Source organism: Mus caroli, unplaced genomic scaffold (genome assembly GCF_978045245.1).
Source record: "Mus caroli unplaced genomic scaffold, Mus_caroli_1 scaffold_1, whole genome shotgun sequence".
Classification (NCBI taxonomy): domain Eukaryota; kingdom Metazoa; phylum Chordata; class Mammalia; order Rodentia; family Muridae; genus Mus; species Mus caroli.
In genome coordinates this window covers 102,098,581-102,125,169 of record NW_028227256.1, presented here as the reverse complement: position 1 = coordinate 102,125,169, position 26,589 = coordinate 102,098,581, and the positions used below count along the sequence as shown (strand labels likewise).

The following is a 26,589-nucleotide window of genomic DNA, read 5'->3' as shown; positions in this document are numbered from 1 at the left end:
TCAAGGGCAGGAGCTCCTGGAGGAAGTGGGAACTGCCCTTGGAGCCTGGTGCTGGGGGTGTGCGACTCCCATTGCTCACATGCCTTTTCCCTCCCCCCTTCTTCACATGTAGGTTCAATTTGACCTTGTTTTATTTTAAGTTACTCAATAACATGAGAGCATTAGGGAATTATTTTCTGAAATACACTAGCATTCTCAATAAAGCAATTTAATCTGATTCTTGTGACCTACATCAGCTAATGGTTTATGAGAAATCCGTTTTCATTTAAATCTGCATTTGTTGTTTTACCTCCTATTATGGCTACATCTCTGGGAAGGCTGTCAGAGTACACATTACTGTAAGGAGACCATTTGTGTTGGCAAAAGCTGATAGATTTTCATAGAAGCCTTTGAATCAAAAGCAAAGGGAAGCATGCTCTCATTGCCTCTGACAGAATACCAACAAAGGAGAGATAGTTGTCTTGGCCCAGTGTGTGAGCACATGATCTGAACGAGAAGTGGCTGGTTGTCTTGGACCCAAACTGAAAAAGCAGAGACAGATGACATTGGTCATGCTTAGCAGAGTACCCTCATGTTCTGCTATAAAGTGTCTTGGGTAGTGCATACAGATGTACCATAATGTTCTAGGTGCCCATGAAACAGAAGCTGACTGATACAGCTACCTTGGGATCTCTGTCGATAAGAATGTCACATTGTAGTATACTGAGAAACCAGATATACTGTCACCAAATTGCTAGTGGTGACTGAAAACACATTGTTATGTCTGGCCAGGCATAAGACACATAGAAGAGCTCCTAAAATCCCACTGATGCTATGAATTAACCTAAAAGACTCTCTCCTGTCTCTCTGGTCTACCTACCCCCTTTCTATGTGTATGTGTGGTGTATTCATGTGGGAATGGTAGGGGTATGGGTGGGGTTAGGGTGCCAGTGCACAGAAACCAGAGGTCTTCAGTTTTTCTCAACCTTATCTCAATGTTTTGAGACCAAGTCTTTCCTGATCCTGGACCTCACGACTCCCAGACCAGCTGCACAGTAAGTCCCCAGTATCTGCTTGTCTCTGCCATTCTGAGCTGGGGTGACAGGCTCAAGTCCTTGCACCTGGACTTGTATGAGGGCACCATGGTAACACAGGTCTTCCTGCTTGCCAGCAAGGACTTTACCCACTAAGCCATCTCCAAACTTTCTTTTAATTATTTTTCATTTATAAAACATCTAACTGCTAAATGAGGCCCTTTCATATAATCCTAAGTACATTTTGACTAATTAACAAAGATAAATGTACTGTTGGGCCTTTTTTTGTTGGTTTTGTTTGTTTGTTTGTTTTGGCAAGGGAAATGAAATCTGAAATGAAGCCCACTATAAATTATTGGTAGGGCATATAGAATTATCCAACTAGAATATGTATGATATTGGTGAAATGATTTTGCCTGGCTGAAAGTCAGTTTTCACCAAATAATGTCTGTCAGTCATTTTAAACCTGCTAACCCAACACAAATAAATATTCTATAGTATAAAATGAATCTGCAGCTCTTTACAGTAAAGTTTGTTTTTTAAATATACATTTTGTTGTTTAAATACTTTGAGATAAGTGACATGTATGTACCAATATTTTAAAAACCAAATCAGAAATATCCACACACTGTGAATCACAGTTCAAACCTTCTGATTGTAAAAATGCAAAATTCTCACAAACAAAACTGGCCCTGACCAAACGGATGACTGGGTGGGTAGAAATGGGTAAACTCTTACCAGTGGTTCAGGTGCTTGATGTGTAGTGAGTCTGTAACAAAGCCAGCTCAAGGCTTAGGAAGGACTGTGTCTTAATTTCAAGAGAATTAATTGGATTTGATGTGGCCTTTCTATACAATGAAGATAGCTGTAGACTACGAGACCCATATATCCCTCACATAGACTCAATTTACAATATTGAGGCAATGAGTGAGATGATTCCCTGAGCAACAGTGCTTGCCACCAAGCCTGATGACCTGAATCCTGGGACCCATATAGTGTAAAGGAGAACACACACACACACACACAGAGAGAGAGAGAGAGAGAGAGAGAGAGAGAGAGAGAGAGAGAGAGAGAGAGAGAGAGGTGCATACACACAAATACACATACACACATATAGATACAGATACACATATGCACACTACACATACATGCATATAAACACAGGGATACACATGCCCACCCCCTTACCTCCCATACCCCCACACAGAGTGATTGTAGGCTCACATTTGTTTTTTGCCTCCTAGAATGTTGAGTATTATTACTGTTAAGATCTGAGAAGGAGGGACCCTCAGGCGTGCATATTCACACTGGTGTCATCTGAGCAACAAATGCTAACTCTGTATCACCTTCCAGATGGGCAAGCTTCATTCATGTATAAAGATGAGTCCATTCAAAGTGCTCAAATTAAACACACAGCCAAGGGAAGACAATGGATTCTAGTGCTTCTCCTTGTTCCTGCTGTAACCATAGCCCGTGCATAGAAGCAATGGGGTTTTCCAGATCACAGCTGGCTCTGGTTGGAGTCAGTTGTCTTTCGAAATCTGAGAATGACCCCCCCAGGAGAGCCTTGCAGCCATTTCCCTTCAGCTCCTGAGAGATGGGAGGAAGCAGCACACTCAAGACTTAATCTTTAAAGACTCAAAATATTCATGACTCGGTCTTTTCCTTTATTGCTGTTTATATTTTCTAAAAAGGCTTATTATGAAAATATCTGTTTATTGACTGTATAATGATTCCCTTGATGGACTCTTAATTCCACATACAGAGAGCAATGCTATAGGGATCATTCCCTAATAGATGCCTAATTATCATACAGAAGTTAAAGACAGGTTAGTAGACAGCTTGAAAACCCAGGGCGCAATGTCTGTCTTTGCACCAGCAGATCTCTTACCTTCCCCTAAAAGTCTCTCACTGCCTGCCTCGCTGTGGGTACTGTACACAAACTGAATCCTTATTCTGGAGGAAACATGAAATGGTTCCTTTGCTTGAAAGTCTTTGTTTCCCCAGATTGACCCAAATCACCCTTCTTCCAAATCCCCACACTACTTCTCTAGCATCCCCTGCCTGACATCACTGCCTAATATCCCTCACTGCCTGAGCAGGAAAAACCCCCATCTTTTTTTCTTTAGAGCCCCAAGATTTAGAAATAGTGTCTTACATTTAAGAATGTTTGAATGAATGCTACCCTGTGGCCTTCTGTATGAAGTATGAGTATGAAGTCGAACAAATAGTTTATATCCAAAACCATCATGCTAGGCTATATACAAATATACACAGGCACTGTCAAGATGCCTCAGTGGGTAAAGGTACTTGCTGCCAAGCCTAGTGGCCTGAGATTGATTTTGAGGACACACATGGTAAAAGAAGAAAACTAACTCCTAAAAATTATTTCCTGACCTACATATACATGCTGTGGAACATATGTACCTATATACAGAGACACATCCACACAAAATAAATGAACAATGTAGTTTTAAAAATAAAATAAATGTGTACTTGGAGTGGATATACAGACTAGGGAACCTTGAGTTAAAAGCCAGTTTGGGCTACGTCGGGGGATATGTCATAAAAAAAAAATTAAGTACACTCAGGATATTGTCAAATCAACTTCCTAAGGGAAATTGTAGATGAGTTTCAAATCCACAATTGCAAAAATAGAAAACAGGACAGAAGCAGACAAGGTAGGGGTGAGGGCAGGTAGATGGGTAAACCTGATGAGGCACAGGGAAGTTTGTGGTGGAAATATCTCAGGGGGTATAGTCATTACAGGGGTGAGGCATTTGTCAGAACCACCAACCACACACTTTAGACATGTGTGTCTTATTGTTAATTAACTTCGTTTCAAGTTTGGATTTTTAAAATATGTTTAAGAAAACAGAAGAAATCTTTTTAGTTTATTGTTAGGGTGAGAAAGCCAGTTAATGATGGATAGCAGTGCTTTGCACCACTGTTCAATATCTACTCTTGGGGTTTGGATTTTTTTTCCCTTCTTACTTTGCCTAAATGGGAAATCAACCCTCATTGAGTTACTGCAGCTGGAAGTAAGAGAAAGTAATGAGCAAACTGACAGCTGACTCCTGGAGGTGCTTAATTTTAGTGCCAATGCCTTCAGGGATTCTTTGCAACTCCTGTTGGGGTCTTAACTCGAGCTATGAATCATGAGTGCTGAGGTAGGTTAGAAGACTGCAGCGACACTCTGCTCAGAGAGAAGAGCATTCTGAATGGCTTCAAGTTCACTTATTTAAAAGCATGTCTGAACCCCACCAGGCGTGTAAGTTTCCATTCTTTCCAGCTTTGCCATTGTATGTTGCTTGAGTTAGTTTAAAGGAGTTTAAAAGTGTGTGTGTGTGTGTGTGTGTATGTGTGTGTATGTGTGTGTGTGGTATGTACACATGTGTGCTCGTACATATGCATGTGTGTATATGAGTACATGAGTGTGTATGTGCATATACATGCACATGCATGTGTAAATGTGTATAAGTAAAAGTGTCTTCACAAACAAGTGGGGCTTGTTTGCTTTGTAACTCGGAGCTTTCCCTCCATGCTTCTCCTACTAGCCTTAGGATACTTGACTCCAGTGAGCCTCTCTTTGCCATGAATTATGCGTCTAGGGATGTTTGATGTGTTTGAACATTTGTTTAATATCTTCCTGCATTAATGGGGCTTTTCAAGGAAGATGAGACCAATACGAGATGGATGCAGAAAGGTGAGAGTGAACAGGATGATGATGGCTGAGATGGTGTAATACTCCTCTACAATACGCTGTTGTGTAGAACAGAGACTAAGGAAGCTGCATCTGTATCCACTCCGCTGCCTATCTATGGCTGCTACAACTGTCCAAATGAATGAAGGATTTGTGTCCATATCAAGAGCAATTTATCATTATGTCTTTGTGAAGTTCCACTAAATGAAGAACTTCCTTTCATGTGCAGTTATTATGAGCCCCATATTCCTGCCCACATGGTTTAATAGTCTGGATCCGTTTTCACTAAGGTATTTCTTAGCATTGGGATGTTGGCTATGATGGGTAACTGTAGGTATTCACTTACCTTGATCAAGAGACACCTAGCTGGGGCTGGAGAGATGGCTTAGTGGTTAAGAGTACTGACTGTCCTGAGTTCAAATCCCATCAACCACATGGTGGTTCACAACCATCTGTAATGATATCTGATGCCCTCTTCTGGTGTGTCTGAAGACAGCTACAGTGTACTTAGATTAAGAGAGAGAGAATGAGAGAGAGAGAGAGAGAGAGAGACCTAGACATTTGGTAAAGCATCATGCTGGCTAACCAGGGGTGGTTCATAGCTTACACTTGATGTACCAGTCATCAGGAGGCTGAGGCAGGCTAATGATTGTAAGTTCAAGTCCAGCTTAGACTGCATAGTAAGATCTGTCTCCTCTCCACCACTCCCCCAAAATAGTATGTTAGATGTCAGAGTATGGAGGAGAGCTGTGGAATGGATTAGATAGGCAAGACTATCTCCCAGTGTGTATCCAGAAGTCATTCAGCAGCCCAGAAAGAACAGATATGTGACTTGGTCCTATTCATTTCCCCACTCTCCTAGAACACTTGTTCACTGCCCTGACATTGAAAGCACAAGCATGCTCTCTGGACGTCTAGACTCTGGGATTCACTCCAGTAGTCCTCCTTCCTCAGGCTTAGGTAGAACAAGAATTTCACCATGAGTTTCCTCACCTTCTACCTTAGGACTTGGAGTGAGAGGTAAGCAGGCATTCCAGGATCCTCAGCCAGACAGGTGGTCTGCCATCAGACTTCTCAGCAGTAGTTATCATGTGATCCAGTTCCCTCCTCACCTCCCTCTTGTCTAACTACAGGTGGTGTCAATCCCTAAGGATACAGTGGGTCAGCCATTGTGAATGCTCTTTGCTCTAGCCTGGATTTTCTGCTCTGCCGAATCACTTTATTTGTTGCACCCGTAAAGCAGTGATGTTGTATTCCTGAACCTTCTTAGTTCCAAAGTGGAATATAAAACTACTATTTAAATTCTTTGCATTCTGTAACTTGCCTCACAGATTACCTGTTAAGCTAATTGGGGATAGGTGTCTCCAGTTATAAGCTGAAGGTAGAGAACCAGAGGTATCTTAGTTAGGGTTTTACTGTTGTGAACAGACACCATGACCAATGCAAGTCTTATAAAAGACAACATTTAATTGGGGCTGATTTACAGGTTCAGTGGTCCAGTCCATTATCATCAAGGTGCGAACAGGCAACATTCAGGAAGGCATGGTGCAGGAGGAGTTGGGAGTTCTACATCTTTATCTGAAGGCTGCTAATAGAATGCTGGCTTCCAGGCAGCTAGGATGAGAGTCACCCATGCCTATAGTGACACATCTACTACAAAAAGGCCACACCTTCTAATAGTGCCACTCCCTTGGCCAAACATACTGAAAATCATGACAGGGGGCTAGACCACTAGGGACCAATGTCACTCAGCACTCAGTGCCACAGTGCCTGGGTTTTGAAAGCGCAGTTGTATTGGAACTGTTGGTGAGGTGAAAAGTTTTTCTATCCTATCTTAGGAGCAGTGTCTGGGACCTGTGAATTAAACTGATAGAAAGCAGATTACAAGAGACAAATATTTGTTTAGCATGCGAATTGTGCTGATTGATGGAGGAGTAATTGGAAGGGATGGCTGGGATGATGGATCTTATGATGAGTTGAGTAGGGAAAAAGACAATAGGGAGCAGTGGGAGAGACAACTGAGGAATCTTAGGAAAGGCAAATGGGTTTCTAGGAGCATGGATGGGAGGTTAGAGTGTGACAATGGTGGTCGGGGTCTTGGAACTCAACAGAAGGGATTCATAGCTACTCTTCTCTGTCCTGGGATAGAAATGCCCTAGAGTGGGAATTCATGGCAGGATTTTTCAGAGGCTTTTACTTTTAGCCAGATGAGGGGTGCTCTAAGAAGGCTTAATTTTCATCTGTTGACCCCCATACACATTCAACTTGAGGGATGATTGTACTCAACTTGAGGGTGTATGCCAGTCTACTCCTTATCATGATGGCCTTTACATCCCAAATACATACTGTTAAACTGACAATCATTCCAGATACCTAGAACCTACTGAAAATCAGAACTTAGTACCAAGGATGCCATAGCAAAGCCACTATTTCTTTGAGGTAATGAGACAGCACCTAAAGCCTTAGTTATGCTTTCAGATCTTGTTCTCTCTCTCTTTGAATTTGAGGTTGGATAAAAACAATGAGGAATGGCAGGGCCTCACTGTGCACTTCCTGTAATCCCAGAACGTAAGAGACAGATAGAACAATAGAGAACTCAAGGCCATCTCTGAACTATAGAGTGAGACCCATCTCAGAGTCAATACAGCAAAAATCAGTACTGTGGGGTGGGTGTGTTCACAGTGTTATACACAGAGGTAGTCTAGCATGCAAAGATTCCTAGATTTCTATCCTAGCACCACAGAAAGTATATATTTGCATAGGAGTTTGGGGATCTTCAAAGGTTCTGGATGGCCTATACATGAAAAATAAGGGATATTGAGGTCCCTAACTAAGGAGGCATTTGGTTTCTGGGAGCTTGAATGGTGTCTTTGGAGCTGAGCCCCATCAACTCATGCACGGTAAGTGTCTGTTAGATCGTCACAGCCTTGGGTCCCCAGCAATGAGCAAGGCCTGGCTTTGGGCATCTTCACTATCTGCCTTGATCCATCCCTAAAGTCTTACATCTGCTCCCCAGGATAATGCTTAACTAAATACAAAGAACTCCAGTGTCCATCCTTCTAATCTGCTTTTCACAGCAGAGCCTTCAGGTCCAGTCTTCTCTCTGTTTCCAGTGGGAAGCAAGAGTTCATCAGTAGTCCTGGCTGACTCCCTTTATGGTTAGTTATATGCATATATAGTGGGAAAAATCTCCTTTCTGCCTGCTCCTCTCTGTCCTGTGCTCTTGACACAGCTCTTCTCTTCAGAATGTGCATCCAGGCTTCAAAAGAGCAGGGACACTTGTTTGCCATTTGCTATGCTATCCCTAGTACCCTGAAAGATGTTTCGCATATGGTTCTCAATAAACATTGGAACACTTGTGTGAACTGCCTTGTCTAATTGGTGTGCAAACCCGTGGTAGGACTTAGCCTCTTTGTTTACCATCTCGTTGACTTTATTGATTTGCCATACTCCTCCTGCTCACATTCTGGCAGCCAGGCAAGTTGATGGAGCAAATTCTTTTTCACTCGTTCTGGGGCCAGCATCTTTTATCATTCCTTCCCTCTGGGGATCCTGGGCTCCCCTGACAGTCTTTTATAGCTGTTCTCTACTTTATTACCATCAGCAACTTTTTCTTGGCTGTTACTGGGATATAGAGCAAATAAAGACAGTGGGGAGTGATGGATGAATAAAGACCAAGCAGAGTGATGGGGGATGGCACATGTAACCTTGGCCTCTTGCAGAAGCCCTGTGGCCATGCAGCTTCTTTTTTTCGAAGTAGATTTGGGTTGCTTGGGCTAGTTGAGATGACAGGGTTGTCTTACTTGATCCTTGAAGGGCACTGACCAAATATTAAAAGGTCATTGTTTCTGGGACCCGTGGTGGTGTTTCTGCAAGAGTGTTAGCTCTAGCTGGATGCATTCTTTGAATGGGCACAAAAAGAGTAATTAATGTCTGCATCAGTTACCCTGCTGTGGCTGTGACCACAGTACCTGATACAAATGACTTAAGGGAGGGAAGGTTTGCTAGGGCTCTAGTTTAATGAGATCTCAGCCCATGCCTACTAGGGATGTCATGGTGAAGTTTACAGTGTTGTGCATTTTGCATAGGATCCTCATAGCAGACCAGAAAGAGACAGAAGCCTGCCCCCATGATCTTCTGAGAGCCAAGCCTCACTTCCTAAAGGCTCCACAGTCCAGCACACTGGTGGTACCAATGGGAAAGAACACTGTAAACATGAGCTACTGAGGCATCCCAGATCGAAAGTGTAGAGACTTCAAGTGTAGGCTACCATAAATAGTTTAGATGCTACTCATCATCTCATATAATATATATTAAGGTCACCAATACAATCTACTTGAATTACCGTTTTATTGTTGAGTATACAAGGCATCAACTGAACAAGCACTCTGGTGGAGTGCCAAGCTGTAGGAAACCTAGCAGCATACCATACAGTGCTTTTACTAAAAAGTCCATTAAGGTACCATCTAGTCCAGATGCAATTTGCTCAAGGTAACTTGCTGTTTAAGAGTAGAATTATATCTAAGATCCTTATCTCCTGTTTCAAATGGTATTGATTGTTGGTTGGATATTCAAACAAAACCAGTGATCTTTATGATTTGTGTAATATTGAATGTGGCTTTAATGGGTAAGTGTCTTGGTTATAGTACACTTTGTTAGCATGTAGTAACAGCTGTGGCTATGTCTGGTGTATTTTTCTTTTGCTAATTTACAAAATTAGCAAAATTTTTATACTGTTCCTTATACCATGGATATTACATCTTGAACAAACATCCTCTTTGGCAGCCATGGCTGCTTGGTAGGTTAGGTTTCTCAGTGAGAGGATTGTCATGTACTACTACAGGGCTCCAAGCCATAGCATGCCCTTGGCTCCATGGCATATGCAGGCATGTAGGCCAACTAGGCTATGGCTAGGACAGTGACTATGTGGTGAGTAAGCTTAAGGAGGTGAGTCTCACCTGGTGAGAGGTCGCTGGGGGCAGTGAACATCATAGGTATTCTGTTATTTTTCTTCCTGTTTAACCACTGAAATTCTGCCCCACCCTCCCTACTTCTGCCACCCGGTCAACCACCAGCACTGTCAACATCTCCTTCCCCATTTTTCTCCATCATCTAAGACTTTACTAACTAAAGAGGTAGCTTTTCTCTAGACTTTTGGCTTCTTGCAGTAAAAAAACTCAGAATACTCCAAAGAGAAATTGTACAAAGATTGGAATTTATGCAGTGGATCCTCAATTGAACTCTGTCAAGATGCAGTATCTACTGCCTCACTGCATCAAAGCTGTGGCTGTTGTTCCCCCAAGTAGACTGTTGATGCTTGAAGAACCCCATGTCCTGGAAGGATTGTTCCCTGCTGCAAGAAAGCTAGAAGCCATGGACTTGCCTGTTACCAGGCCATTTCCTTTCTGACCATTAATTGGGTACATTTGTTATGACACACTACAACAAGTAAGTAGTCTGATCAGCTGAAGTATCAGATAAAACAATGATTTTTTTCTTTTGCCCAATCTCATTTCAAATATCTCACTCAAGCATCAGAAAGATAAGCCATTTCAGCAGAAAAAAAAAAGAGAGAAGCAATGTAGTGCAAAGTTCAATCATTGAGACTTCTTTTAATGCAACCATTAAATTTAGGTCTTTCTGTAGAACATCAAAGTGGCCAGTTAAGACCAAGTGGATGTAACCACTTCATGCTATGGTTCTCTAGAGGTGTCCTGGTTAGCACCAAAGCTGAGGATGCCTATCTGTGAAGGGAGTGAGCCAACTTGGATTGTCTAGTTCATCAGCATCTACTTATATTCATGTACATGTTCATGTACCTGGACTTGTACAAAGCTATTAGAACTGTAAAACGTCAAAGTCACAGACCTTTGTTATTTCACCTCCCACTACATTTATGCAAGTATATCATCACACCTGCATGTTTATAAAGATGTACAGATCACAAAGTAATATGAAATAGTTCCAGATCCCTGATACCAAAGGTCTCTAGAGCTATAATAATACCCCTCACAGACCTTAGTTAATCTGCATAGTGTACATATAACCAAGTTCTGTTTTATGAAAACATGTTTGAAAATAAGTTTCTTTTGAAAGCTGTTTCCTTGGCCACTTTTCCTTATTGTGTGGTCTGTTTTTCTCTTTGATCTTTACTTTAGGTTCTTTGCAAAAATAAATTGCAGTGACACTTAACAAATTGGTCCAATATATTCCAGCCTATACTTGTTCTTGTGCATTCTACTAAAGTTCTCAGTCCCTTTAAAATTTCATGAGCATTTTATTTGAGTATCCCATCCTGCTCTCAAGGAAGGCAATGCCAAACTCAAATTCCCAGGGCAATTGCTGGTGTGCATGTTTGTATAACATACTTGACAAGAGCTTTGAACTTCTTCTCCAGCCTCAGTGGACAGAGCTCCCCCTTCTCTATCGGTGCCTTGTTTCTCTTGACTTCATGATGGAAGAGAAGAGAAGAGTGATTCATCATTAGCTTCAGGCCGTAGCCTCAGACGGTTTTTCTTCTTTCCACCTAACTAATCACCATCATTACTAATCATGTTCCAGAAAACGAACTGTAATACCACACAGTAATACCACACAGCCGGGCTGAGTGTGGAACAAAGCTGCCTGGAAGTTAGAGCTGCCACTGTGAAAAAGGCTTTCAGATGTGTCCCATCAAAATTAAGAGCGTGTTTCCACTCTGCTTCAGTGGAACTTGGGTGGAGTTGGAAATCGTGTAGCAGACTCTAATTTTAAGGGAACTTAACATTAAAATTAAGTGAACATTTCTCCGAGCATGATTTCGTGAATCAGGTTGCATGTTGGCTTTATTGAAAAATGATGGTGCTGCAGGCCTTGGAGCAGTGCCAGGAAGAAGATTTGCATTTATTCTGGCATGCTGTGCAAATGGTATCTCTCTGATAACCAGGAAGTGCCTGTGGGTACTTTTCCTGGGCAAATCCCAACTGCAAAGCTCTGAGCAGAGAGGTAAACTCACTTGACCTTGGCCCAGGCTCCACCATCTCCACTGGGCTGATGAGGTCACATAGGATCACAGAGGTTAAGTGACTTGCCCTCCTGTTGTACTCAGAGGTGACAAAGACAGTGATAAGAAAACCAGAGTGATTCCACCTTGCTTTGCACTCATTATACTGTTCCCTGAGCCATTACTTAGAAGGTAAATTATATGGAGGGAAGATTAATCGGTACATTGACATATTTGGTTTGGTACCATGAAACATTTGTCTCCAACTCTGTTTACAGTGATGATGTTTTCTTGGGTATTGTTGTTAAGAAATTTCATAAATTTCAGCAATCTATCATTTTAATAGTTTCCTGTGATTTTTTTTTCCTGCTACCATAGCTCAAAGTAGACTCTCCTTCTCTATATACATTCACATCTACGGGCCATGCTATCTCTTTTCCCCATGTGTGCATTCACATCCATGGGTCATGCTATGGCTTTACTCTATGTCAGTGAGTTTGACACTAAAAGTAGCTAAGAGTGTGATTCATAAACACATCATGAGGAGTTTTGGTTTTGCTTTCTTTTAGAAAAATTAAGTAATTATCCCAGGTACACAGAAGGAGTGTTAGTGGATTCACATAGAGCTGCTCACCAGTCAGAAGCCAGTGCTCATCAGACAAAACTCTGGGAAGAAAAGTTGCAAGTTTACTTGGTGGCAGGCACCCTGAAAAGATGGGTCTCCAAAGCTTCATGGGTAGCTCAGACACTCAAAGCATTTTTTTTACAGAGAGGAAAAAAAGGAGACAAGGACCAAGAAAACAAGAAGACCCCAGGGTCTTCCTTCTAGGGGCTTGTGTGTCCCTCTTTTTGTTTGTGCTTCTGTAAATCTGGCCTCCTGGGGCTTGTTCCTGCAGTTTCTTGAACAAACATCTCTGCAAATTCAACCTCACAGCAATTGACACATTCCTTAACAGTTGATAGAGAATAAGGACAATGACCTGCTCTGATGTAATTTGAAACTCACCATGTTATGGGTTTTTATAAATTTACAGAAAGATTCTTCAGCAGTTGGCATCATAATAATTTAGGTGGCTTCTCTTAGAGGGCAAGGCATAGGGAGAGCAGAAGGAAGACTACCCACAAAGCAATGGCTACCTCTCTAGGACTTGATCTTTCCATTCTGGAGCAATGCACCCACTTTCCTCTTTTTTGAATTTGTGGCTCACATTCCCATATCTATCCTTGATTTTCTTGTGTAGCAAATTAATTGACTTGCTCACTGTGGTTTAAATACCTTCCTGGAACTTGCTGTGGAATATATCCTAAGCAAACTCCTTGTATGTCACCTCTGTTTCTCCCAGTGACATAGTGATGTCCCTCTTAAGGCCTTGCTTTGACTTCTTCATGCTGTGATCTCTTCATTGCCATTTATTGCTGAACCCTACTCTATTCAAGTAAGAACTCAGTTCTCTTTAAGGGGATGGTGACCACTGAGACTTTGACTAGGCTTCCATGAATATGGGTAACACAAATTGGACTTGGGTTTTATTTGGTGTGTGTGGGGGGGTGATTCACAAAGATAGGAGGGGGGCGGGGAGGGGAAAGCAAGTGCTGCAAAATCCGATTAACAAATTAGAACTATAGTGTTGTGGAGAGTTGGAATGTTACAGGTCATCCAGAGGCTAATAACCTCACTTTAAGTTAGTTGCAGCCCTGAAACAACCATTCCTTTCCCACCTCTGTGTCAGAACTAACATCCTGTGACTATCTAATGATAGAGAAGCAGTTACAGCAAGATAAGGGGAGCTTTTCTATAGGTCTAAGATGCCATTTGTGACATTCTTAGCTTGTGGGTTAGAGCAAAGGAGTGGTCTGCTGTACCCATTTCTCTGATGTGGCCCCCAATATATTTTAAACTTGCCTCCATTTTTTTGTTCCATGAAACTGTAAAACTCTTTCCACACTGAAATAATGGAATTTGGGGTAACCTAAATCTGTGTTCCCAGGCTATGGTCACTCAAAATTATTCCAGAATAAACTACCCCTTATTCCTTTTCAGATGAGGGCTGTGCTTTGTTGTGTCAATGTCCATAAAAACCTCTTAGCACATTGCATAGACACCTTGTTTACTCAAGCCATGGCTCCTCTCTGTCTAACCTAATAGTCTATTCACACATCTTCCTCATCTGACCCAGACGGATCAGTCTTACTCTTAAAATTGTTGTTTTTCTATTGCCTGCTATAAAGCCCCATGCCTGGCACGTGCTGCTGGCCACAGTCCTCAGTCCATAGCCTGTGTTGTCTTCCTTCCCTGAGGAGTCTGCTCTCCTGGCCTATGGAAGAGAACTCAGAGCATAGGTGTTATGAGAAATAATTTATATATTTTATCTTTGCTATACTGGAGATAACCTGGGACTTCACTCTCTCACTGCACTATTTCCTCAGCCCTTAATTTATCTGTTGATGATCCTAGGCATTGAATCCGGGACTCATCACATGCTAGGGAAACAGTCTAGTGCTGTGCTGGAGTTGCTTTCCTTCGAAGGTGACTATGTCAAAGACCGAGCATAAGAGAAGGGTAAAGCTGTAGTCACCCCAGTGCTAGATCAAGCTCTCTAATGTGGGAGGTGGAGGAATCACTAAGTCATGGATGCTGTCATTTTCTTCGCTCATGCTGTTTTCCTAACCTGACAACAGCCTGCCTGGTCTCTTACTCTGAATGGATCTGAACTCTCTAGAGTTCAGATTTTTCCCTAGACATCCTTGACTCCTCCAGCTTTTCTGACATGGTGTAACAAAGCTTATGTAGTTACAGCTCCCAGCTCTAATTTGGGACTATCTGTAGACAGACACCATGTCTTAGCTACAAAGATAGATCTAAAACCCCAGGCACAGGGACATGCACTTGTAGTCCTAGTGACTGGCCCATGGGAGGTGAAGGTAGGAGGGCCCCTGGCAGCTTGCTGGTAGGAGGGCTCACTAGCCAGCTATGTCTAGACTGTTGGTGAAATTCCAGGCCGATAAGAGACGGGGTCTCAAAACAAAAAGTGGAAGGTGACTGAAGAATGACCCTGGGGGGTTTCCTGTGACTTCCACATGCATGTGAACGCACATGAAGGGATGTGCTGAAACATATATGTATATTTGCACAGTACTGGACACAGATTCACCTTGTACATGATAGACCCCTATGACTAGAGATGTTGTTGGTTCTGATATGGACTTTTGGAATGTTGTATTGTTAATTTTAATTTTAGTAACATATGAAAATAGGTGCTTTTAAAGCACAAGTATGTTTCTCTTCTAGTTGTTTGACTTTATCAGTGATTAATTTTTGTACTGTATGTCTATTATGCATAACCTTCATGAGGCTCCTCCTGTCTCGGTCTCTCTTGTTTTCACTACTGTGCTGTGTGCTAGCTGGCCTCTGGCGTGTGCACCAGTGATGTCGCTGCCTCTGGTCTCACTATACTTTAGAATGCTGGTATTACAGATGTGGGGTGCCAGCAGCAGCTTTGGGGACTTTTCATGGGTTCTGCCATCTGAACTAAGGTTGCCAGGCCTCCATACCATGTTTGCACTCCAAGCTATCTCTTTCTGCAAAGTAGGTTCTTTTTCATGCATTCTAAAATTTTATTTTAACAATGTATATATCTAAGAGGGTGACTTTTTTATTTCCCAAAGGAAATTATATTAGAAATATAAAACTTTCAGGCAAACAGTTCTTTCCAGAGTCATGACTCCATGCAAAGAAGCAGAATATGGCTGCTTTCTGACTGGAAGCAGACCTGGGCAGTCTTCCTTGAAAACCCGAGGAGCAGAAAGGGCAGCCCTCAAACCTCATTTGAATTTCAATAGGTATCTCCCCTGATACTAGGGAGGGCTGCACACACTTACACTATATAATATACAGTCTTCCTGTTAGTTCTTCACTGATAATCGTGATCAGTGAGGTTTTCGCTTTTAGGAGCTAGGATCTGGGACTCGCTGTACAGCACCTTTCTAGCATGCGTGTAGCCCTGGGTTCATTCCCCATTACTACTGAAAACCTCACCAAGTTTAACCTTTAGGCAGGCAAGCCTAAGTAATCATGAAATGAGAGACCACACTGAGTTTCCTCTGTGGAGTTGGACTGCAGTACTTCCAGACCCTCTGCTACCCTGCTTTTGTTGTGGGTGTCTCCTGTTCTTTTGGCCACTTTTTAAGATGATTCAATAAGAATTGTCTTACTAAAGGTGTTTGGAGGAAGAGATAAAAAGATGGACCTTGTGAGCTTCTGCCTGTGGGGTTATTTCAGTCACGCTGTTTGCCTGCCTAGAAATGTCACAGTGAAACCCCTTCCTTTGGGAAATCCACATATGTGGAAAGAAATGAGACCGACAGATAAACTTCCTGCCGTGAGGAGCAGAGTTTGCATCCCTAACATCCAGTTGTGGTTACTTCCTTTAAACCTAGCACTCAGAGAGCAAAGACAGGGGACAGGTAAATAAGCTGGCTAGGCTGGCCGATGAGCAAGCCATGTTTTCAATGGAACAGTCCCTGCCTCAATGAAATGGTTTGGAGAGAAACTGAGGAAAACTCCTGACAGTAGCCTTGGGTCTAAATGTACATGTACATGTACACGTACATACACACATACACATACATAGGCATACACTAACAATGGGGAAAAAAGAAAAGAAACAATAAATGTTGAGGTGATGGGATGTGTTAATTATCAGGATTTACTCGTTACACAGTGTGACCATGTATTGAAACATCACATTGTGCCTTGCAAAGTCATGGTAGTATTATCTGCCATTGCAAAATAACAAAGCTTAAAGACACAATGAAAGAAAGGAGTGGTCATAAAACAAGTAGGCAGTTCTTACAAAAGCACCTGCTCTATAAAGTTCCCTGTATCTAGCTGTGAATTCTTATAGGGAGGTAAGTAAAGGCAAGAAATGGTATGTGATTTCCTGCTGGGCGTTACAGGAAACCTATGGTCTTACCAGTAGGATTTTTTTATTTCTTGTGTTTGACCCAGGAACAAGACTTTTGAGCCATGATATGTTTTAACTAATCCACATTGTAACTTTTAAAATGGATTAATTAGTTTCATCTGCATTATTTTTTCTCCCCCAGAAATTAGCACATTTGTGAATGCTCAATGCCCTGTGAGCTTGCTGATTCCCTGTTGACCTTGAGAAGAGGGATCCAGAGTGGTGACATTTGAGAACCGGCTTTTCCAGCTTCCTGTTGGCCCTGCCCTTTGACTCTTGGTCCACGATGGAGACACTCTCCCAGGATTCCCTGTTGGAATGTCAGATCTGTTTTAATTATTACAGCCCCCGACGAAGGCCCAAGTTGTTGGATTGCAAGCACACCTGCTGCTCGGTGTGCCTCCAGCAGATGAGGACCAGCCAGAAGGACGTAAGGTGCCCCTGGTGCCGTGGCATCACCAAATTGCCCCCAGGCTTCTCTGTATCACAACTGCCCGATGACCCAGAGGTCTTGGCAGTCATTGCCATACCACACACTTCAGAGCATACCCCAGTCTTCATCAAACTTCCAAGCAATGGGTGCTACATGCTGCCCCTGCCCATCTCTAAGGAGCGTACACTCCTGCCGGGAGACATGGGCTGCCGCCTGCTGCCAGGGAGCCAGCAGAAGTCTCTCACCGTGGTGACCATCCCTGCAGAACAGCAGCCCCTGCAGGGTGGAGCTCCCCAGGAGGCTGTGGAGGAGGAGCCTGACAGAAGGGGCGTAGTGAAGAGCTCCACATGGTCTGGCGTGTGCACTGTCATCCTGGTGGCCTGTGTTTTGGTCTTCCTCCTGGGCATTGTGCTACACAACATGTCCTGCATCTCTAAGCGCTTCACTGTGATATCCTGTGGTTGAAGTCTTTTACAGGGATGCCTCTTGTGGGTACCAACTTAGGGGGTGAGCAGGTGTTGGTGATGGGATCCCTGTGATGAGATGGGGGTGACACTGAGCATTTGGTGCAAGCGCTGGCCTGCAATTGGTCACTTGATTCACCTAAAGACAAGTGCAGAGGGTGAGGTCTCAGCAAGATCCCAGGAGGACAGTTTGGAGATGGTGACAACTATGAAGATGTTTGCATGCTTCCTCATAATTGTGTATCCAATGGGCTGTAATTTATGATTTTCCAAAATCATGGTCTCAAGTTAGACTTTTCTACTTAGACATGAAAATGTACATGTGGGTGCAATAGCTCTCTAAATACGGTAGACGGTAGGTTAAAACAGATGCTGTGTACACAAGTAGAATTAAATCTCAAATCCATGTTTAAAAAACAAAAACAGTGAAGACCCAGAGCTGGCTCCTATGTGTGCATGTTTGTGTGTGTGTGCTCACGCATGCGTGGGTGCATGAGTGTGTGTGTGTGTGTGTGTGTGTGTGTGTGTGTGTGTGTGTGTGATTGAACCCTGGTCTTCATAAACTTTTTATACATTTTGAATGGCACCCAAATCAAAATAATCAAAACAGACCTTTTGGCTGTTTGAAGAAAATATTTGCACACATGTCTCCAGTGTGTTGTGCTTTGCCAAGTTCCTTCATTTCTCTTCATCTGTGATTTAAGCTTGCTATGTGCTTGTTAAGCTGGAAGCCCAACAGGCAAGTGATGGACAGGGAAATATATAGGCAATGTCTAATTCCCTAAGAAACCTATATGCCAATCTTTCTCAAGCCATCTCACAAGATAAGAATTTAAAGTGTAAATATTGTGAATCTCTGTGTGTATTTTGTGTGTGTAATTCAATTTATCTCAGGTTTTTGAGTTTTTCCTGAAGAATCCTGGGAGTAAGACTTTGTGGGCGTGCACAAGCCAAGTGTCTACAACACTAGCCTCCTGGCCGGTGCCTGGATCTTTCCCCCACATCACCTCCAACATCCATTTGCACTTTGCTGTGTATAGTGATCCTATGTCAGTAAAGGCTCAGACAGAGCATCAGAAGAACTCATCATTTTCCCTCAGTTTGGAGGGCTTTGTGTCGAAGTCACAAATGTTGCTAATCAATGGCACACCTAGATGGGCATTGTAATAGACACTCCTTGATGATCTTTTCTTGGAAAGATTTTCCTGTAAGAGTTAACCTGCTTAGAATTCAATTTCATCTTGTTGGAACTTGCAAGAAAATGTTTTGTATTTCAAATGTTTCTACTGCCAAAAGTAGTATGGTGAACAAAAATTCGTGCTCTCTATGTAAGTGAACCAGTTTCTCATGATTGCTACTTAAACTATTTTTAAATGTGAATTCATGAAGAAAGATCTGTTAGCATAAAAGGAGCAGTCCCTAGTCTGGCTGTGTGCATTCTGAAAGAGTTGCCAGCGCTATAGTCCTCTTTGAACTCTGTTTGTGGAATGAGTGATGTTTGTCAAGGACTCCACTCAGCTGTGTTCCTCCCTGCTGTTCTGTTGAATCCCTGAAATGGTGGAAAGGGTGGGAAAGGCAAAGGAAAGGAAACAGTGGCACAGGATCTAAGCAAGGTCAGAAGCAGCCCTGGAACATGGAAACATGATTGGCCTGCTGGCCTTCATCTTCAAGCTGCACAACAGATGTGTGCTAAAGTGATGACTTTGCAATGAAATAAAACAGAGGAATAACATCTAGAGTACAACAATAACAATTGACATGAAAATTCAACATCAAATTATGAGCTCTGGTTTTTAAAATCTTTCAAATTTATAAGACCTTTAGAAAAAAATGTATCTGAGGGCTCAAACTAGAAATTAGGTTAAAATACCATTTTATCGTGTAAGCTATTGGGCATTATACAACGAATAATCTAGGATTTATTTGGTATTAATAATTTAGGTATCATTAGCTGAATACTATCCTCTATTATGTAACATAATATACTGTTGGGTTAGCATCAATTTCTCAAACTCTCAGGCTGCTCTAATGCATGTCTGACCCACTTTCTATTTCTCTCAGAGGAGAAAACACACATAGACAAAAATGTTGCATAAAGGATGTTGTGTTTCCAATGGATGTTACTCTTGCAATTTTAAGCCAGGCCATATTTAAATTCATTTGTGAGAGATATCAGCATACCTTCCTGTACAGTAGAAAATGAGTGATCCTATAGTACAGTGTGCGAAAATGTTCTAGTTGTTTAGGAGGCTATTTATAGATACTAACATGTGTGTTGATATGGTGTCCTGTGGTTTTTCTTGCAAAGCTGTATAGTAAAATTGTCCACAGAACTCTTAAAAAGTCCATGTTAGAGCTGTAATTAAGCAAAATCAATCTGCTCCCTGGTAGACTCTTGACCTTACAACCTGACAGTTATAACCCAAGTCAAAGCTTTTTTATGTGTGCTTGGTCTAAGAGACATTATTTAAAATGGTTGAAATGGATTCTGCCTATGGTTTGCATATGTGCTTATTAGGGTGTGTGTGTGTGTGTGTGTGTGTGTGTGTGTGTGTGTGTGTGTGTGTGTGTGTTAGAGGAGGGGGCAAGGAGGCCTGCTAACTTCTATATACTTGATGTTTCAGTTTCTTCTGGAATTTACCCACAACACTAAAACTTTATCTATCTCATGTGGGGCAAGCAGCCAGGGCTTAGAATCACATGCCAGTGGCAGGGACAGCAGTTGCAGCTGAAAGGAGGCTCTAGTGGCTTCATCTTGCAGATGAGCTCATTGGAGTATGTAGAGAGGAGTAGTGTGCAGGTTGTAATTCTATAGCAAGAAGACAAGACCCGTGTCCTGCTGTGCCGTGTTATTCCTCCCGAGGCACACCACCTTCCCTCTCAGGCTATGATCCTTTACAGAGTCTGGGAATGCCCTGTAAGTGTCAGCTATTGCTTTAAGGGTTGTTTCAGAGATTAATTTCTTTTTAGATAGCTTCTCTTTGGGAAAGAAAAGGGGGGGGGTTGGTTTAGGGATGAATGAAGGTATTAAAACAAAACTTTCAAACCATGTGATTTGAATATTTAGAAGTGTAAAACATAAGCCAGGATCCTGCCCCCCATATGTCCAGGACGATGAGTGTTGTGTAAATAGTAACCTATAATAAGCATGAATTTCTTCTTTATTAATGATCTTGATATAAGCAAGAGAATGCTTACCGTGTTAAGTAGAGCCAAGTATGGCACTTCATACGTCGTCTTTAGAAAAATTTTGTATAATGACCTGGGACATAAATTGTAATGATAAAGGCAAATTAGTTCTGAATTTCAGTCACACCTTATTATCAGGAAGGTCTGAGGCTTTTTTTTTTTTTTGAAACAGAATTAAATTTCACCCTCTGCATTACTCACAGAGTGGATCCATTGGAGTTTCATCTGTATGCTAGTTCAGCTCTTGGAATTTTCTAAGTCAGTCCTGTTTGATAGAACTTTTGGGATCGATGGAAATTGTTCTGTATTTGTTCAGTGTTGTTTAGTAGAGTGGCCACTAGCCACATGGCTGTTAAGCAATTAGGTGGGGATGACTGAAGAAATGACTTTTAAATGTTATTTAATTTTAAGAAATTTAAAATTAAATATTCCCATATGGCTTGTGATCACATTGGCCATAATGACATCAGGAAGTTGACTAGTAACAGTTTGCCAAAAGAAATTCCTTTCTAACTTAAAGATGCTTATGGGCTCCAAAGGGGAGGGGTAGTAATAAAATCTCATCCATTGCCCTTTGGGGTTATTGCTTAGAGACTTTAAACTAAGGAATGAGCAGTGAAGCTTAAAGAGAACTTTATTAAGCCCCTTTTCTGAGACCATTAGCTGCATGTAAATCTATTGTCCAAAGCTCATAGCTAGACAGTAGCTGTAAAATTTTTGACTTGCAAGCCATGCATGACCTGTGCTGTGAAACTGTGTGTAGGGTCTTGTGGCCAAAAAAAGAGTCAATGTTACAGAAAATCTAATAAATAAAAGTCTGATGAAATCCCCGTTCACTTTTGAGCTCTTTCCCAACCGAATCACTGCATCAGTGAGGTGGGAAATCCACAATCAAGCATGCATTGCGGTGTTTACAGTGTTTCTATTTGCCCTTGAAGTCAGCCAGTTTGTCATGTATTTGGTGTGGGCATATGAGGGTGCCAGGTTGGAACAAGGCACCACTTTTAGAGTGAGATGTGACATTGTTGAGTGTCTCTTTTTAAATTTAGTTATCATTAAAAGGTTTGAAACTTTGCACAAAGGCACTTTTTACATTTTTCATAGTTAAGAAAAAAAAAAAGGAAAACGTTCCTCAATGGGCTTTAGAAACTGAAAGGTTAGTATGGCTGTTCTGTAGTTACTCTTCTGTGAGTAAAGGGGAGTGGAGAGTCCAGCTCAAGATACATTCCGAATAAAACTCAGACTGTAGCCAATAGTCTGGCACCCTTCCCTGCTTAGATTTTGATTTAAAGATCTCCTGTCCCTTCCTTTGAAAATCTGTACTGTGTCAGAATTTCCTAGCCTTCCTCTTCATTGCTCCCCACCCCAGTGTAGTGGAAGCCAACTGTGCTTGCTTTGATGGAACAGAATTGGGCTGAGTTTCCAATTCTGCAGCCATTCAATAGGAAGCACTCTCTTTGGGGCTGGTCTTCAACTTGTTGGCCAAACGGTGTTTTCTTAAGACTTTTCTAAGTTAGGAGGCCGACAGTGATTCATATACTATGGGTGATACACCCAGACAGCAACAAAGCTCCTCTCTCCTTAGAAGAATGGTGTTATGGACTAGGTAACATTCTGGAACCACACCAGAAGTTGGCCAACTCATACTCTGGACCTAGATGGAGAAATTACTTCTTGACATTTCCACCATAATCAGGAAGACTTCATCTGAAAAGTCATTCTCATACAGACAGAAATTCCAGGCAAGAGTGGGATCTCCAAGAGAATTTACCCATGGTATCTATTTGAAAGAGATAGTTGCTGGATCTTTTTCAACCTGAAACTCTTGAAAACTAAGTGGAAATTCAAGCCATTTTTCCTGATACAATTGACTTACTACAACTCTCTCTCTCTCTCTCTCTCTCTCTCTCTCTCTCTCTCTCTCTCTGTCTCTCTCTCTGTCTCTCTCTGTCTCTCTGTCTCTGTCTCTGTCTCTCTCTCCCTCTCTCTCTCTCCCTCCCTCCCTCCCTGTAATTGGAGTTAACATAAAGTAGAAAAGATCAGCATGATTTTCTCATCCATGGATCACAAAATGCTGAATTTGTATATTAATTTTTAAACAGCTGCTATGAGCTCCATATGCCATGTCAAACCAACTACTTTGGGGAATGTCTTAAACTCTTAAGACTTTTCCATTTATAAAGAGGTGGGAACTCCTATATAATGTCATTGAAAAACCATTGATCACTCATACACTGAGCAGGCAGGGCATTTAATTTCAGAATTCTAAATAGCCTTTCTCTTTCTCTCTCTTCCTTTCTTCCTTCCCTCCTTCCTTCCTTCCTTCCCTCCCTCCCTCCCTCCTCTCTCTCTCTCTCTCTCTCTCTCTCTCTCTCTCTCTCTCTCTCTCTCTCTCTCTCTCCTCTTTTGGTCCTTGTTATGTTTCAAGATTGTAAACTACTATCTCTGAGATACTCCATTCTGAATCAATTTCTCTGAGCACTTCTCTTGTCTTGCTTGTTCCGGCCAATGGTCTTTTGATTTTTCCCTGTTCACTGCCTGGGGTATCCCCATGTGTGCATCCCACACTGTAGTGGTGCTTGAATATGCTTTTCTCATTTATCTGGAGTCTAATCTAAAAAGGGTTTTTTAAATATACTATTCACATTGTGTTATTAGGGACAATCAACTATTAGAACAAAGCACTGAGGGTCCTCCTGAGAGCTCCAACAGTGGGCCTTTCTCTTCATTCCTTACAGGATATTTGTTACATCCTGGATCTTTCCCTGTTTTCCCAGATCACTGATCTCAATGCCTCCCTAGATGGAGAGCTATAGTCCACAAGACAGTCTCCTGTAATAGCCCTGCCCAATGAGTTACTGTGTTATTCTAACAGGAGCTTTTCAAAGGGACTGGTCACTCTTTAACTCAGCATTTGCTTTTTGAGAACACAGTAGTCAGTGGTTGGATATATTGGTGGCAAGGAAATGTGAAGTAGAAAGAAAAGAGAAACAGATGTGACAGATGTCCTTCAGGGAACAAGTTGATACCTATGTTATCTCTGTTTGAACAGTAAGAGAAGGCAGTGGCTGTTGTCTTATACTCTGTTGACTAGGTGGACTTAGCCATCCCATTGCCAAGGAGCCTCACCTGAGGGAATGGTACTCTGAATAGATAGACATGCCCAGAGAAGGAGAAACTATTTTTAAAAGAAAGGAAAGTGAAATGGGATTATGGCTTAAAAAAAAAAAGACTTTACACTGTATGTCAGCCATGGTAGAAGCCAACTGAAGATAACAGTATGCGACCTGGGATGAGTTCATCAAACTCGACCATTCCACCAGGGATCACCTGCTTAAGTTGAAGACACAAATGGAAAGTGCTTGGCTCATGAGGAGATTCCCAAGGAGTTCTCATCTTTCCTGTGTCATCCTTTCAGATGCTTTTGGGTTATCAAGGCTGTAGAAAATACCAGAGCCTGCTTATGGTGTTGGCCATGGAGTACATATAAGTGGTCCTTGTTACTCTCTTTGCTATGAAAAAGTCCTAGTTCAATTAGTGGGCTGTGACTTGGGTATGACTACTGCAAAAAAATTAGTTCAATAATGTTGTGCTTATGTTCTGACTGCTGCCATTATTATATTTACATATCTCACCACTTGTATGTATGGCCTCACTTGATGGTTGTAGGTATGGAAATTGCCAGCGTCTGGGGAAGTTGACCACAAACTCCCAATAGAGGACATATGTAACTACCACCATGTTCCCTTCCATTCTTAAAGACCCATGTGTGGGCTTTCTGGTCTTGTATAACACATTGCAATCAGATGGTGAGATTAATGCTGTTCTGAGGCTGTTAATTCTAGTTCCTGACTTGTTTCATTTATAATAATGGAGACTGTTTATTTGGGGAAGCTTTTCTTTGAAAGGGCCAAATTGCCCTACAGATAAATGAGCTACCGGGCAGTGTAGAAATTCTTGTCCAATGTTGCCAAATACTGACTTCATAGGGGATATCAAGCTGCTGTTTATTAATCGGAATGTCTTAAAAGCCTTCCTGCTTGCTCTCTCTGTTATAGATGGTGTCTTAGCCAGTCCCCAGTTTTTCCAATGAACCTGATTTTAATACATGGTATTTTTGTATGCTAAACTGGTGTCTTGTCCTTTGTATATGTGGTAATGTTCATTTTACGACTACTGTTAAAACACATTTGCTATGATTAAAATTCAAAATGATTTCAAGTAGACTCATGCATTGTATTTTTTCCCCCTACGAAAGAAAAACTTGACTGGGACTTTTATTATCTTGGGAAATTTTAGTAGACAGGTATTAAAACTACAAAGTGCTCCTAAATCAAGGATTTTAAACAAAGGTGACATTCAAATGGCTTTTGAGATGCCCGAGAATGGGTTTGTAGTGAGACAGCTTGGGGCTCCTTCTGCAGCTTGCATTTCTCACAGCTTATGGTGACTTTAGTCATTACTGCTCAGAAATGACAATATGCTGGGCCTCCGGTAGGAGCCACACTGGACCATATACAGGGTGCCATCCTGAGGAGCCTGACTTTGCCTCTTGGCTCCATTTTTGAAAGCCTGTCTTCAGATGAATGCTTTTGTTGACCCAAGCAGTGCTTGCAGAACACTTCTTGTTGGACAGCGTCCTGGATTCCCATCTCTGATCACATGAAGGAAACTCAACTCTTTAGTACACAGTCTCCCCTAATTAGGGTGTTATCAGTGATCTGATCTGCGTGGATACCAGTATGAGCATGTGCTTGGCAGCTTTAAAATTCATCCTGATAGTTTAATAAAATGTGACAGTAATTCTTTAATGTGTTTTGTTTCCAACATTAATCTCTGCATTAGGAGGTCTAGAGTTTTGAAAGTGTGACTCTTATTTTGCTTCTCTTACAAACCCTGGCATGACTTTTCGATGGTCAGTGTGGGAGTTGGGCAGCCATCCCCTTGCCCATATTATGGGTTAAGACTTGACATTGCCATTAGCCAGAAAACTCAACCACAAAAGGGCAGAAGGTTGTGTAAATGAATTCCTTGACTCTTCCTGGGTTTGGCTCCCCATGACTGTGCTGGATAAAGATGATATTCTTGTTTGTAGAGTGATGGAGATTGGGTGGAGCAGGGGGGTTGATCCAAAGCCCTCTAGGTACCTTTTTCCTCGGGATACAGCCATATACCATCTTTTCAGGTATATGACACTGTCGGCTGGTTTACATTTTCTGTGTTGTGTATTCGGCAGTCTTTTGCTATTAATTCCAGACAAAGAGAGCAGCAAGAGACCAAAGAAACAATTCCTCACTAGTCTGACTTGGTGAGCTTGTGGTTTAATTAGGATTACCCATGAGCAAGGGAAGCTCCATCAAAAAAAAAATAGACTTAATCTAATGTTTTATCTTTGAGGAGGGGAGAAGTCTCATGAGCCTTCTCCATCGTGTTAATGTGCTCAACCTTGTGAGAATTTGATGCCAGTAATCACAGCCACTGAGACGTCAAAAGTGCAAATGACACATGGCTGGAAGGAGAAGGAGGTGTCAGTTCCAGGGTCTTTACCATTCTAGTCTGTCTCTACAAAGGAAGAAATATGTGTATTCAAGGTCTAGAGAAGTGAGTATCACCAGGTTCACATTCAGTGCCACACAGTACACACACACACACACACACACACACACACACACACACACAGAGAGAGAGAGAAAGAGAGAGAGAGAGAGGAAGCATACACAGGACACATACACACACAGTATGCATGTATACACAGAGCACACACAGGACACACGAAGCACAAGCACACAACACATTTAGCACACATAGCACACACAATGCACACACAGTACACACACATAG

The 26,589-nt window shown here is 42.0% G+C and overlaps 1 protein-coding gene across 2 annotated transcripts in view; it reads left to right on the top strand.

Annotated features, from left to right (window-relative positions):
* Positions 1-24,877, top strand: part of Rnf152 (ring finger protein 152) — an 86,305-nt gene extending 61,428 nt beyond the window's left edge. For both annotated transcript variants that reach the window (XM_029473995.2, XM_021167584.3), the window contains one exon: positions 16,805-24,877. In XM_029473995.2, the coding sequence (XP_029329855.1) occupies positions 16,949-17,560 (612 nt within the window). In that variant the 5' untranslated portion in view covers positions 16,805-16,948 and the 3' untranslated portion in view covers positions 17,561-24,877. The remainder of the gene's footprint in view (positions 1-16,804) is intronic.
* The last annotated feature ends 1,712 nt before the right edge of the window (positions 24,878-26,589 follow it).